The sequence below is a fragment of the Brassica oleracea genome, chromosome C7, assembly GCF_000695525.1.
Source record: "Brassica oleracea var. oleracea cultivar TO1000 chromosome C7, BOL, whole genome shotgun sequence".
In the NCBI taxonomy this organism is placed as follows: Eukaryota; Viridiplantae; Streptophyta; class Magnoliopsida; order Brassicales; family Brassicaceae; genus Brassica; species Brassica oleracea.
Window position 1 is genome coordinate 20419335 of NC_027754.1, and position 13590 is coordinate 20432924.

General features: G+C 34.6%; 3 protein-coding genes across 4 annotated transcripts; all 3 read right to left on the reverse strand.

The window, feature by feature from the left end:
* Nucleotides 1–401: 401 nt before the first annotated feature.
* Nucleotides 402–2132, reverse strand: LOC106302808 (GDSL esterase/lipase At1g23500-like). Its single transcript, XM_013739235.1, has 5 exons — nt 1859–2132; nt 1335–1465; nt 1010–1237; nt 699–954; nt 402–565 (listed from the first exon to the last, which is right to left on the reverse strand). The coding sequence occupies exons 1-5, from the start codon at nt 2130–2132 to the stop codon at nt 402–404; spliced, it is 1053 nt and encodes a 350-aa protein (XP_013594689.1).
* Nucleotides 2133–7910: 5778 nt separating this feature from the next.
* LOC106306253 (ADP-ribosylation factor 2-B) lies at nt 7911–9884 on the reverse strand. Of its 2 annotated transcripts, none has more exons than XM_013742801.1 (7): nt 9715–9884; nt 9099–9255; nt 8910–8980; nt 8640–8759; nt 8422–8540; nt 8262–8343; nt 7911–8169 (listed from the first exon to the last, which is right to left on the reverse strand). In XM_013742801.1, exons 2-7 carry the CDS (start codon nt 9244–9246, stop codon nt 8164–8166), a joined length of 546 nt encoding a protein of 181 aa, XP_013598255.1. In that variant the 5' UTR covers nt 9247–9255; nt 9715–9884; the 3' UTR covers nt 7911–8163. The 2 variants fall into 2 exon arrangements, with proteins under 2 accessions (XP_013598255.1, XP_013598256.1); XM_013742802.1 differs by having other exon boundaries at nt 9099–9250; nt 9715–9844.
* A 358-nt stretch (nt 9885–10242) lies between these two features.
* LOC106306251 (probable polygalacturonase At1g80170) lies at nt 10243–12600 on the reverse strand. Its single transcript, XM_013742798.1, has 9 exons — nt 12253–12600; nt 12046–12174; nt 11805–11975; nt 11698–11718; nt 11410–11617; nt 11255–11336; nt 11070–11178; nt 10759–10875; nt 10243–10685 (listed from the first exon to the last, which is right to left on the reverse strand). The coding sequence occupies exons 1-9, from the start codon at nt 12520–12522 to the stop codon at nt 10374–10376; spliced, it is 1419 nt and encodes a 472-aa protein (XP_013598252.1). The 5' UTR covers nt 12523–12600; the 3' UTR covers nt 10243–10373.
* Between the last annotated feature and the right edge of the window lie 990 nt (nt 12601–13590).

The following is a 13590-nucleotide window of genomic DNA, read 5'->3' on the forward strand; positions in this document are numbered from 1 at the left end:
AGGTTCACCCTAGGGGGTGAATCTAGAGGTTCACCCTAGGGGGTGAACCCAAGAATTTCCCTATTGTTAATAGGTGAATAATATCAACTGAATAACAGAAATTAAAATAATTACTTTACATTAAAACTTATAATTCAAATAAACCTTATAAAAGAAATACGAAAAATATACCCTTTGATTACATATTTATTCCTTTCCCGTTAACAGAGATAAAAACAACCTCATTTCTGAAATCAAATTATCAAGACGCCATGCTAATACGGACTAATACGTAATCAATTTCGATTAGTGAGACGAGAATGGAATAATGTCTCGTCTCTGTTAAGTGAAATAAACACTGAATTTTATTATGACAATTTATTTTTATGTAAATATTACAAAGTAAGAGCTATATGTATACATCATGCTAGTTTATCCTTGAGTTCTTCTATTATCTTTGGTGCAATCGTTTGATATGCCTTCTCGCTAGGGTGGGCACGATCCCAAAATACGTAACGAGATGCATCCGGGCACGGAATAGGCGATGTCGTCGGCATATAACACGCATCAGCCACTTCAGTAAACCCTAATAATTCCAAATTATATAGAATAACATTTTAGTCTCTAGACCAAAAAAAAACAAAGAATATTTTATTCTTGAAAATATATCTACAATGATCAAAGTATGTATTTGTTTAATAATTGAGTAACATATTTACCTGAAGCCTGAGGATTGTTGACGAGATCAAGAAGAGAATTATACATGTCTACGTAGGAAAACTTGGCACCAGGAAGTTTTGTCTCGAGAGTGTTAAATATCACAGATAAATTTTTGTTGAATGTATCAGCCCACTGATTTTCAGGGACTGAACATAATTTCGATATATCTCCATCAATTTTTCTTATTCCTGGCAAGCAACCTAGGGGTACCGTTCCAAGAACCGCAAACTTTCTTGCACCCATATCATATAGACTCTTGAAATAACAAAAGACAAATATTAATAAAGTTCTGAAAATAATAGCTATGTACCTTTAAGAGATTTTCAGTCCAAGTGACCATGAGATCAGTGTAAGCTGAAGTAGTGGATTGTGACCTCCCAGTCCAAAAGGTGAAGACAAGATCATTGTTTCCAGCTGAGGTTAAATAAACGGCGTTTGATATAATTGCGTTTGTTTTTTCTTGGTTTCCTAAAACCCCGTTTAGTTTAGTGACATACTCTTTGAAATCTTTCACCTGATCTGGCACCCATATAACTCCCTATATACACTCATTCCACAAGGCATACGTACACTAAATGAGTGATAATTAAAATTCATAACACAGTTAAAAACTCTATTCAAAATGTCATATTTACTTGTGGCTTGGCAGTGCGTTCATCGAGTCCGGATCCACCGGATGCGAAGCAAACACCGGTCGGGAGATCATTGTTCGAAAGGTTGGGATCATGATAAGCTGGTAAGAGTGGTTTTAAACTCAAACCTTCGGCTGTACAAATAGACTACGATCAAATTAAATAACATATGGTAAAATAGAAATTTGATTAGTAGTAAGATCATGACTATTATTGAAAGTAGTTTTATCTAACTATTATTTTAAAATAGATGTTAACGTTAACATATATATATACAACCGGGCCTCGTAGCCTGGTGGTAAAGGAACCTCGGCTGAGGTGCCCGCCACCCGACTTCGAGCCCCGGCCACGGGGGGTATTTACATGGGCTGCCTCCCGCCCTCCAGACCACTTCGCGTAACCAGGGGCCCTTAAGTGGACGCTTAAAAATCCTGTAATGGCTTGGGCTTCGGCCCGGTGGGCTAGTCGATCACGCAAAGTGGTCGGATACTGGATTATCAAAAAAAAAAAAAAAAATATATATATACCAATTAGATCGGAGAAAACTCTTCCATTTCCAAATCTTCCTGTAGCTTTTCCGCCTACAAAATTTCTACCATACGGGAAGTAATTGCACTTGGAAAGAGTGGTGAGGTTGTTGTTATTGCCGGTATCGAGTATGGAATCTCCAAAAGCGAAGAGTGCAGAAACATTTGCATTTCCTGAAATTCCTTGAGGATGAGCATGACCAACAAAAAAAAAGCAAACACAAGCCAATGCTAGTAAAAAAAAAGCAAACACAAGCCAATTCTTTAATAGCATTGTAAAAATTAAAGAGAAAATTATATTTTTGGTATCAATTTTATATGTATATTCAACGTCAAAAGAAGGCTATTATTTATATACGAAGAGTTCAAAGAAACTTCACGTCCAATTCAACTGATTTTGACAGTAAATTTTGGAAATCAACTCAAATTGACCCAATGAACTTTTGTTAGAATATCTAGTATTTACTATAATTTTGAATACACATAAGGAAAGTTACACTTTAGTCAAGCAATGGATATGAATGTTGATGTAAAGTTTTTTTTTACTATTGACTACCCGTGGGCGTCCAGTTCGGTCCAATTTGGTTTTGGTTATAGGTTCCAATTTTTTCGAATCGGATAATTCAGTAAATTTAAATATTTTTATAATTCAGATAAATTTAAATATTTTTTTATAAAAATATGTAGATCATTCTGTTCTTTAGGATAATTCAGATAATATTAAATAGTTTGGCATAAAATATTTAAATAATTTGATGTATAAATAGTATTTTTAGAATATTTGATAATTTCAAAATTAAATATAATTAATATTTTTATTACATAAACTGCATTTCAAATATTTAGATACCCATACAATTTTCAGTTTGGTTTTAGAGATATAGGAACTGCTCGAATATTTATGGACATTGGTTCAATTTTGGTTTGATTCTGATTCGTTTTTTGGTTCTCGGTATATATGCCCAGGCCTACCATTAACTATCAAGGTTCTTTTACAAGTTATCGTCGTTGGAAATATCCTCTAGTCAAAATCAGGGATTATTGATTCACGAATGTTGATGGCTAGTATAAGAAAGTAAATCATTGACTTCAGTTTTAACATTGAATTTGAACAGTAATCCTCAAAATGGTTAAATGATACTCCTTCCGTTTCATATTAAGTGTTGTTTTAGAGAATTTTTTTCGTTACAAAATAAGTGTCGTTTTCGATTTTCAATGCAAAATTTATTAATTTTATGCAAAATTTATTAATTTTATGCAAAATTTATTAATTTTATGCAAAATTTATTAATTTTATGCAAAATTTATTAATTTTATGCAAAATTTATTAATTTTATGCAAAATTTATTAATTTTATGCAAAATTTATTAATTTTATGCAAAATTTATTAATTTTATGCAAAATTTATTAATTTTATGCAAAATTTATTAATTTTATGCAAAATTTATTAATTTTATGCAAAATTTATTAATTTTATGCAAAATTTATTAATTTTATGCAAAATTTATTAATTTTATGCAAAATTTATTAATTTTATGCAAAATTTATTAATTTTATGCAAAATTTATTAATTTTATGTAAAATTTATTTTTCTATTGGTTGAAATATTGTTAGGTGTATAGGTAATAGTGTTTTTTTATAGGAAATGTACAAAATTAATTGTTTCCTTAATCTGTGTGTCGAAACCTAAAACGACACTTATAATGAAACAGAGAGAGTACATATTTTTGACGGCAACATATCCATGATTCATATACACTACAAAATATTTATTAACAAATTTTTCAGCTACCGTATTTGTAAAGTCCAAAAGATAAAAAATTAATAAAATGATAAAATAATAAAATAATGTTTTTAATAAATTTTTAAAAAAATTCTATAATATAGATGTTCTTAATAGTGTCACAAATTAATAATTATATTATATGAATTTTATACATAGTAAGTTTAACATTATATTATTAATTTTCAAAATAAAATTCACCTTTTATTTTTGTTATTATTTAAAAACAACTTGGTGTTTTCGTAAGAGTTGAATAAAAAATATTTACATTATATGATATATCTGTAATAAACCAAAAATCTAAAGTGATTTAACACAAATGAAACGAAACTCAAACCTATAAAGTTTAATCAACATATAAAATTAAGAAAACATATAATTTTATTTTCATTAAAATATTTAAAATATGATTTTTAAGAAAAAATATTTTAATAATATAGAGTAGTTCCAACTTTATTTATTTATAGACTTTTTTTACTGTATTTTTGCAATCTCAATTTAATTTTATTGATTAAAATGGAAATTTCAATAATAATTTTTTTAACATCCATATCATAAACCAAGGACACTATTTTTTATGACCATGATAACATACATTATTCACATCACATGATACGAATCATATGACCAATATGTTCAGATTTCCTTGCCGGGGTTTGATTCTTTTATACAAAATACAGTTTTGTTTTCATTTATTCAAGCAAGTGATGGTGGTGTCGCTGGCATATGTACGGTACGACCTTAGAGCATGTCCATTCATTAAATTTCTCAAACTGGGTATCTAAACAAACAAGTACTATATTTTAGTTTTATTTAATTTTCTGTTTAAAATTTTATACTGAAATGAAAAATAGATAGACATGAAAGTGGCATATAATAGAAGAATTATTCCATTAGTATCTTATAAGTTCTCAAATGAGATACTCTTCTTCTTCTCTTTCATCTTCCTTTTTTATGATTTAATTTTTGATAGAAATATAGATACATTTTTTTTGTTGGACGTGCTTTTAAGGAGCCAAAACTTAGAATTGAAATGAAAGAAGTAAAATGCAGTTTAAGAAATCGATATGCCCTAATTAGACCTTTTATATAGATAAATAACGATTAGATCTAGGGACGTCTACACTCCGTTTAAATCATTTTTTGGAAAAAACTTCATATAAAAAAACTTAATTTGCTTATAATCACTTGTGGATTACATGAACGCATGTCTAGACCAATTTTTATAACATTGATAAAATGTGACAACAGAAAAGACAACTAAAGGAGTAGATAACTTCGATGTTACACGATATATGAAGAAAAAAATCAAGCGAGTTTCTCCATGAGTTATTCTATTATCTTTGGTGCAATCGTTTGGTATGACTCCCGCAAGTAGGGAAGGTAATCAAGGACCTGGACCGCGGGTCTGACCCGTAAAGGTTTGCTGCGGGGCGGGATTGGGCCTCCATTTGGTAAGCCCGCAAAATTGCGGGCCTCGCGGGACGGGTCGAAAGCGGGATGGGATTAACCTGCGGGATTTTGAAGACCCAACCCTAAGTCCCCATTTTTGTTTTCGCCTAAAACATTGAGAGAGAGAGAGAGAAGGCAATTCGACGTTATGTAGCTCCGGTGATGGTGGTTTCAGGGTCGATGATGCTTCCGGTCTCCCAAGCGCCTTCAATCTGCACCGATGGAGCTTCTTCGAGTCATCATAAGAAGTTTGAAAACTCACTTTCCACCGAAGAAGAAGATCTAGTTTCCGCCATGTGTTCTTCATAGTTTTGTCTATATGTATTTGTTCACATTATCATACATTTTGGAGTTTTAGGTTTCAATATATCTTTAATTGACTACTATTATTCTTATTTGCAGAAGATGAAGTATTTATTTTTGGGATTAGCATCTTTGATTTGGTGTTGGTTTTATTTAATATTGGATTCAGAAAACTAAAGCATTTGTTATGAACTTATGAGTTATAATATTTGGATTCAGCAACTAAAGTATTGTTTATTTTTAAAATGTTTGGAGTTTAACAAAAGTAAATAAACTAGTGTTTTGATCCAATTAAAATCTTCAACTAACAAGTGTATTGCCTTATCCAGTTCAATCCTCGACTAAACGCACTTACTGATGCGTCATGAAACTGATAAAGCGTCCTGAATCATGTCTTGAAGCGTTCAGGAGCCATATGCACGTTTGTAATTCTATGTCCCGGGGCCGATCCGCAAAGGCCTACATGTTTTGCGGTACGGGTTTGGTCAACCATTTTGAGAACCACAGCCCGCGCGGACCTGACCCGCCGTGACCCGCTCGAAGACGAATCCGCTACGGGACGGGACGGGACGGATCAACCTGTTTGATATTCCTACCCGCAAGGGTGAGCAAAGTCCCAAAACACGTAACGAGACGCATCACGGAATAGGCGATGTCTTCGGTATATAATATCCATCAGCCACATCAGTAAACCCTAAGAATTCACAAATTAAATACAAGAACATATTATCCTCTAGACCAAAATAATAAAGAACATATTAATTATTCTTGAAAAGATAACAAAAATGATCCAAATATATTTTTTTAATCATTGAGTAACACGTTACCTGAAGCCTGAGGGTTGTTGATGAGACCAAGAAGAGAAATATACATGTCTACGTAGGCAAACTTGGCACCAGGATGTGATCTGGCACCCACATAACCCCCTATATTTCACAATACATAGTTACATTAAAATGAATGATAATTAAAATTGATTATACAGTAAACTCTAAACAAAATTGATTGGTTGAGCTGTAACTATATAAAATTTACTTTAGAATTTAGTTTGTAGAATTTTTTGATTTACTTTTAAGAGCTTTAGTTTTAAAATTTTTTTGTTGTAACTTTAAAAGCTAATATAAAGCATGATTGATAGTTTTTAAAGCTGTAGATAAAAATTCAAGCTAAAGTCACTTGATACAACTCAACCAATCACCCCCAAAATCTCATATTTACTTCCAAAAACTCTAAACAAAATGTCATATTTACTGTTGGTTTGGCATTGCGTTCATCGAGTCCGGATCCACCAGATGCGAAACAAACACCGGTCGGAAGATCACTGTTGGAAAGGTTGGGATCATGGTAAGCTGGTACGAGAGGTTTTAATATCAAACCTTCGGCTGCACTGCACAGAAGGACTACTGTCAGATAAATAGATAATATTTGCAAAAACTATGATTAGTAGTAAGATCATGATTATTATTGAAGAACGTATGTTGACGTTATCATATATACCAATTATATCTGCGAAAACTCTTCCATTTCCAAATCTTCCAGTAGCTTTTCCGCCTACAAAATTTCTACCATACGGAACATTGCACTTGATCTGAGTCCTGAGATGGTTGTTATTGCCTGTATCGAGTATGGAATCTCCAAAAGCAAAAAGTGCAGAAACTTTGGCTTTTCCTGAAAGTTCTTGAGGATGAGCATGACCAAGAAAAAACAAGCAAACACAAGACAATGCTAGTGCTAATAGCATTGTATAAAGTAAAGACATTCATGTTTGCGGTACTATATTGATGGATAATTTGAGTATTAAATGAAAACCTGATATATTAAACGTCAAAAAGGCTACCATTTATAAACGAAGAGCTCAAATTCAAACTGTTTTGTAAATTTTGGAAAGCAACTCAAATTACTAGCTAGGAAATTGAAACGCATAAGGAACTCACCCTTGAGTCCAGTAATGCAATGTATCATGCATGTTGTTTATTTCATTATGTGTAGTATTCTTTTTGTTACCCTTAACTATCCAGGTTCTTATCGACTAGTTAATAATCCTCGATGGCAATATCCTCTAGTCAGAATGATAGATGTTAAATACAGTAAAGTCAATGACTATTATAAGAAAGTAAAACGTTGACCTTTTTTTTTTTATCACCACATTGACCTTAATTTAAACATTGAATTTTAACATATCCATGATTCAGATATATTTTTTTGTCGGCAACATATCCATGATTCCTACAATCTTTTGCAATCACAATTTTATTAAAAAAATGAAGTTTTCCATGATAAATTCGTTACAAATCATAAACCCAGGAATTCACCTGTATGCAAATAAAAGAAAAGCCATACTTATGCATTATTTTTGCTTTATTGACGGATATGACATACATTATTCACATGATATGACCAGATCCAGCTTTATCTGAATTCAATTAAGTGTAGATGGTTTCAGTAACCTATGTACGGTCCCCTGATGTCTATTGACAACGTAGCCGCAGTTGCAACTTATGACTCAAAGTGAAGTAACGAGAGAACAAAGACAACGAAAGCACTAGATAACTTTCAGTATTACAAGCTATAGTAAAAGGTAATTTCTATGTTCTACGTACAAGAGACCTCCTTACACAAATAAGAACAACGATCACAAAATCAAATCCACATACCCAAAAAAAAAACACAGAATAATAAGAAAACCGGAAAGGAAAAAAGTTCAGATAATGTTTGCCCCTGCATCCAGATTTGCTCAGCAAAATCAACTCAACCACGAACCTTTCCTCTACGCCTGTAAGAAACAAGCAACAAGAACACAGAAGAAAGATTTACAATTACAGAGATAGTGGTATAAAATCAGTTGCGGTATGGGACGTTTTCTACCTTGCCGGCAATGTTGTTGGACAACCAGTCAAGACCTTCGTAAAGCCCCTCGCCTGAAGTGGCACATGTGCTCTGGATGTACCTGAACAGAGAGTTCACACACATAAATCGATCATACAAAACATTATCAACAGAAAGAATTAGATGTTTTTTATTATACCAGTGACGCTGACGGAGAGAGTGGAGACCAAGCTTATCAGTGATTTCAGCTGCGTTCATGGCATTTGGAAGATCCTGTTTGTTAGCAAACACGAGCAGAACAGCATCACGCAGCTCATCCTGTATACACACAAAAACTGTTTCAGTAAGTTTCTACTTTGTTTGGTCTCACCACAAATCAAGAGAAAAAAAAAAGGGCAAATAATACTGGAAACAGACCTCATTAAGCATCCTGTGCAGTTCATCTCTGGCCTCAACAACACGGTCTCTGTCATTGCTGTCGACCACAAAGATGAGACCTTGAGTGTTCTGGAAGTAGTGCCTCCACAAGGGACGGATCTGACAACAAGTGCAGGTTTTTACGCAATGTCAGTTTATGCAGTACAAAAAGCTCATCAACAATTATAGCAGCACAGATGAGGAGAAAAGATCCCCATATTGTGATGCAAAAACTTCTTAATTGCTTTTAAAGTAAGATAAAAATTATACCTTGTCTTGACCCCCGACATCCCAGACAGTGAAACTGATGTTCTTGTACTCCACAGTTTCCACATTGAACCCTGTCCACAAATTTTGTAATCTAATCATCGAGGCCGGTGGAAGCATAAAAACAGTTCACTGAAGAAACATAGACCTATAACTAAGCTACTCTTCTGAAAACAGAATGATGAAACTTACCAATAGTGGGGATGGTGGTGACAATCTCACCGAGCTTGAGCTTGTACAAAATGGTGGTCTTACCAGCAGCATCAAGACCAACCATGAGAATCCTCATCTCCTTCTTGGCAAAAAGCCTGCTAAACAACTTGGCGAAAGACAAACCCATCCTTCTTCACTACACCAAACCACAAGACACACATAAATCAATCAGAGTAGCGCATCACAAAGCAATATGCACAAGGCAATTACAAGAAAGCACTTGTTATCGCTCAAAACAAAAGATATCACAAAGCAATGCATAAACCCAAAAGTACAATCAGAGAAGGCCGATCCAAACAGATGCAGAAACGTCACGAAATCTAACGGTCGAGATCGTCAGAGTATATCAGAATCTATATGATAAATTTTCATAGATCCAGACTTAGACGCTGCTGCAGTGGCAGATCGAATCTTGAATTCACCGCAAAAAAAAAAAACATCGAAATTTAATAGCATTACTCAATGATCAGCAGCATAAAACCTAAATCAAAGCAAGAGATCCGATTCCCGAACCATCAAACTAGAAAATGAGAACGTGATCTGCGAATTTGTTTCGAATTTAGAATGCGTTAGCATAGATCTAGATCAACCGTACCTAGAGATCGCGTAACAACGAGCGAGACGACGAACGGAGGTTGAAAGCGAAGGAGAAGCTTCAAAACAACGCTAAATGCGCGACGCCGTGATGTTATAACGGAGAAGATGCTGCTTTATAGAGGCAAAGGATAAAAACGTCAATTCACAAATACCACATCAAGTGGTTTGCAGAATGTTTATATTCGTGGAGGAGGTGGTGGCTTGAGCTTACGCGGTTTACATGCGGTGATGAGTGATTGGCCTTCGATGGCATCTGACCAATCGGAATTTGACACGTAGTGACCAATTTTTTAAAAAAAATTCTAGTTGAAGAATATGCTTTCTGTTTGGTTATAATTCAAGATTTAGTCAAATTTATTCTATAAATATTTTTCTAAAAAAAATGGTACGGTTTGAATTCAAATTTGTTTTTTTTTCTTCTTAATATAGAAAAAGTAAAGTTACTCCAAAGTTTGATTCAGTATTTTATAGTTATTTCGGTTTGGTTTCGGTTTACCAGAGTAGAACATGGTGGCAGTGTCTTCATAAAACTATATTATATGCTTCTGAAAATTATATTACACATATCATCCTCCTCAGGCTATATCATATGCTTCAGAAAACTATACTACACATATCATCCATCCCTCTCTACAACACTTATAACATCACAACCAATCAGAGCTCGTCATGGCCAGTCTCAGCTTCCTCAGTTACCAAAATATGTCTTGACTTGTCACTCTGGTCCAAGCCCTTATCGTCGTGCGAGTACAGACAATCCGCAGAGGGATGAATCACTCCATACCCAAAACCTTCTGCTGAGTTACAATACGCTTCGACTTGACCGTCTTTGCCTTCAAGATTCACATTGTTGAGGACAATGTGGCTGCAAGGGACTGAGTCACTGCATGCAAATTTGATGGCTTTCTCACTTTTGGTTGTCCCGGTTATGTTCCGGTACATTATCTGGCTGATCTTAACCGCCGAGGTCTACATTATATACCAAACATATCTGAGCTACTTATCATCTTTGAGTTTTGTTTTCGATTGTAAGAAAAGAAACCTGGTTTTGACAAGAAGTTGGATTATCGCAGTAGAACTGATCAATGAGTATAGGGTTAGAGACATCTTGCATCACAACGTTTGAGAATCTAACACCCTTAACGTAACCAGAACCTCCCTGTAGTTGTTCCAAGTAACTTAACATAAGTTTTCTTTTTCAACAAAGGCTATACTAATCCTATAAAGATTCTAAACCTGAAAGCCAATTCGGTGGAACTGAATCAACATATACCATATCAGAAGGTAGACTCCGAGCACCAACTTAACATAAGTTTGTAAGAGTATAAGATTGAAGCTTTGTTTCTTTTTTACCTGATATGTTTTGATCCTGAGTCCATTAGTTGTCTCTTTCAAAAACGCTGTGTCCAACACAACCTTTGTTACAATGCCTGTTGAGTTGTGATTCCCAAGACTCCCAATGCTGCGATAGTAAACTCCAAAAAGAATTATAATTTGATATGAAACAGGATGTTATCTAGAAACCTGATTGATGTTACCTGATTCCATGTCCAGGTCCACAATAGATCCTCTTCATCTTTATATTAGAACTCGCATTCACAATCGAGACACAATCATCCCCTGTTTTAATCCAATCTCAGTATATTCTTAGTTGGAGCTTAAGCATGTTTTGGTTAAGAAAAATAATATAAACCTGTGCCGATTTTACAGTCTTGGAGGACAACATTGGTGGATCCAGTGATGTGGATACCATCAGTGTTGGGACTATCTCCTGGAGATGAGACCATAACTTTGTAGACACGTACTGAAGTCGACCTTGCAATGATGAAGTTCATCTGCTGGCTGTTCTGGATCGTCAAGCCACGTACTTTCACACCAGAACTAGACTCAATAGTAAAGGCCTGCAGGGAAAACAAGAAGCTAGTTGGAACAGACTAAAAAATAAGTCATTGATAAGAACAAGAGACAATAGTTTTCTTACCGTTGGTGCGCTTTTGCAAGGCTGCAAAGAAAGCAAGAAAGATGTGTAAGATTCTGATAGACTTGTTTCTTTAGAGACGTTTAAAGAAAAAGCTTAGGGGATGATACATTAGATTTGTTTTTCTTGCAAGAAGCAGCCCACCATTTGCTGCCAGAACCATCAATAACTCCATTCCCTTGGAACACAACCCCTTTGAGCTTCGAAAACTCTAGCCAAATCCTCTGGAACTTTGGGTCCCAGTTGCTTGGCTCGTCTGGTGCCACTATTGTTCCATCAATCTATAAGAAAACTTTCTGAATTGTGATCGTTGTGTATATATAACAATGGTCTCCAACCGCTAAAACTGACCTGAATGATCAATTTCCGTTCACATGGACCATTGAACTTTGTTGCATTTACTAAATAAGTCCTTCCTTGTGGTACAAGCAACACAGACTTTGGAGTACCACAGGCCTGCTTCCAGGCACTCACGAATGCCTGATTCGAGTAAAGCATTTGCACACAAACAGATTAGTTATGGCACAAAATATATAAGCAAAATGATCTCAAACGTACCTGAGTATCATCAGAAACTCCATCTCCAGCTGCACCAAATGTATCCACATTCACCAGATTCTTACCAGAACCCCGGCTTGTAAATGAAGCCAAATCAGAGAGCTTTGTATCATAATGATCATCAGCATCATCATCCTCCGGTATGTCAAAGTTCTCAAGCTTCTTAAGGATGTCGAGATCGGTGTACACCATTTTCGCTGCAGCTCCATAAGCAGTTAGCGTTAACAGACCAATAAGGGAGAGAATGAAGAGCTTATCCATCATATGCATCAATCAAAACACGCCCCCTCTAATGAGAGTTTTTTGTAGAGATGATTGGTTTTGAGTTTGAATTTATATAATTAAATATGGGGTTTATTTGGGATGGCTTTACTCCAAAAGTAGATGAAGAAGAAAGAGGCCTTGTTTTCTACTATATCTACTCTTCAAGCACAAGTCATGTGCTTTACCACTTCCTTTGCTTTACTCCAAAACCTCTACAACGCAAACTCTTCGTGGTGAACTAGTTCTTGATACATGTTTGTCCCATGTGATCTGAAATCAATTAACTGAAAATAAAACGAGAAAAGGAGGCCCTGAATATATCTCAACTTTTTAACCTCAAGATGCTATTTTAAGATCTTTAGACATTATGTGGTTCTGACTAACCAAAAAGTAGACTTCTGTATGAGACATATATAGAAAGAGGTCAATGAGTTTGTTGCACCAACCTGGCAAAAAAAAAAAGAATGTTCTTCTTCTGTGTTGTCCTTGTAGAGTGTTTCCATCATGTTTTGTGGCTTCAAGTAAAAGAACCCATTTCAGATATGTACAAAAATGATTCTGCAGTCTTTGCAAGGGCAAATCTTCAAAATAGCACATTTCTAAGTTTATATCACAAAAATAACACTCAAAAACTAAAATGACCAAAATAACATCATTCTAAGTTTATCCTTTGAAAATTTTAATTTTTTTTCCCTAAACCCTAAACCCTAAAATCTAAACCCTAAACCCTCAACTCTAAACCCTAAACCCTAAACCCTAAAATCTAAACCCTAAACCCTCAACTCTAAACCCTAAACCCTAAACCCTAAAATCTAAACCCTAAACTCTAAAATCTAAACCCTAAACACTAAACTCTAAACCCTAAACCCTAAACACAAAACTCTAAACCCTAAACCCTAAACCCTAAATCCTAAACCCCACCCTTTAACTCTAAACCTTAAGCTTGTGACTTTTGATAAAACATTAAGCGCTATTTTTGTGACTTTTGACCCTGAGTGCTAGTTTGGGAACATAAACTTGATTTAGTGCTAGTTTGGGAACATAAACCCTAAACTCTAAACCCTAAACCCTAAA

Bases quoted from the DNA above. Each gene is read 5' to 3' on its own strand.
- LOC106302808 (XM_013739235.1), bottom strand. From the start codon at position 2,132: ATGCTATTAAAGAATTGGCTTGTGTTTGCTTTTTTTTTACTAGCATTG. The intron at 1,466-1,858 runs GTATATATATAT...CTATTTGTACAG, and splicing joins AGTTTTCTCCGATCTAATTG to CCGAAGGTTTGAGTTTAAAA. The intron at 955-1,009 runs GTACATAGCTAT...TGTTATTTCAAG, and splicing joins GGACTGAAAATCTCTTAAAG to AGTCTATATGATATGGGTGC.
- LOC106306253 (XM_013742801.1), bottom strand. From the start codon at position 9,246: ATGGGTTTGTCTTTCGCCAAGTTGTTTAGCAGGCTTTTTGCCAAGAAG. The intron at 8,760-8,909 runs GTATAATTTTTA...ACTTGTTGTCAG, and splicing joins ATGTCGGGGGTCAAGACAAG to ATCCGTCCCTTGTGGAGGCA. The intron at 8,541-8,639 runs GTCTGTTTCCAG...GTGTGTATACAG, and splicing joins TGCACAGGATGCTTAATGAG to GATGAGCTGCGTGATGCTGT.
- LOC106306251 (XM_013742798.1), bottom strand. From the start codon at position 12,522: ATGCATATGATGGATAAGCTCTTCATTCTCTCCCTTATTGGTCTGTTA. The intron at 11,337-11,409 runs GTTTATATTATT...GGATTAAAACAG, and splicing joins AGACTGTAAAATCGGCACAG to GGGATGATTGTGTCTCGATT. The intron at 10,686-10,758 runs GTTTCTTTTCTT...TATATAATGTAG, and splicing joins CAACTTCTTGTCAAAACCAG to ACCTCGGCGGTTAAGATCAG.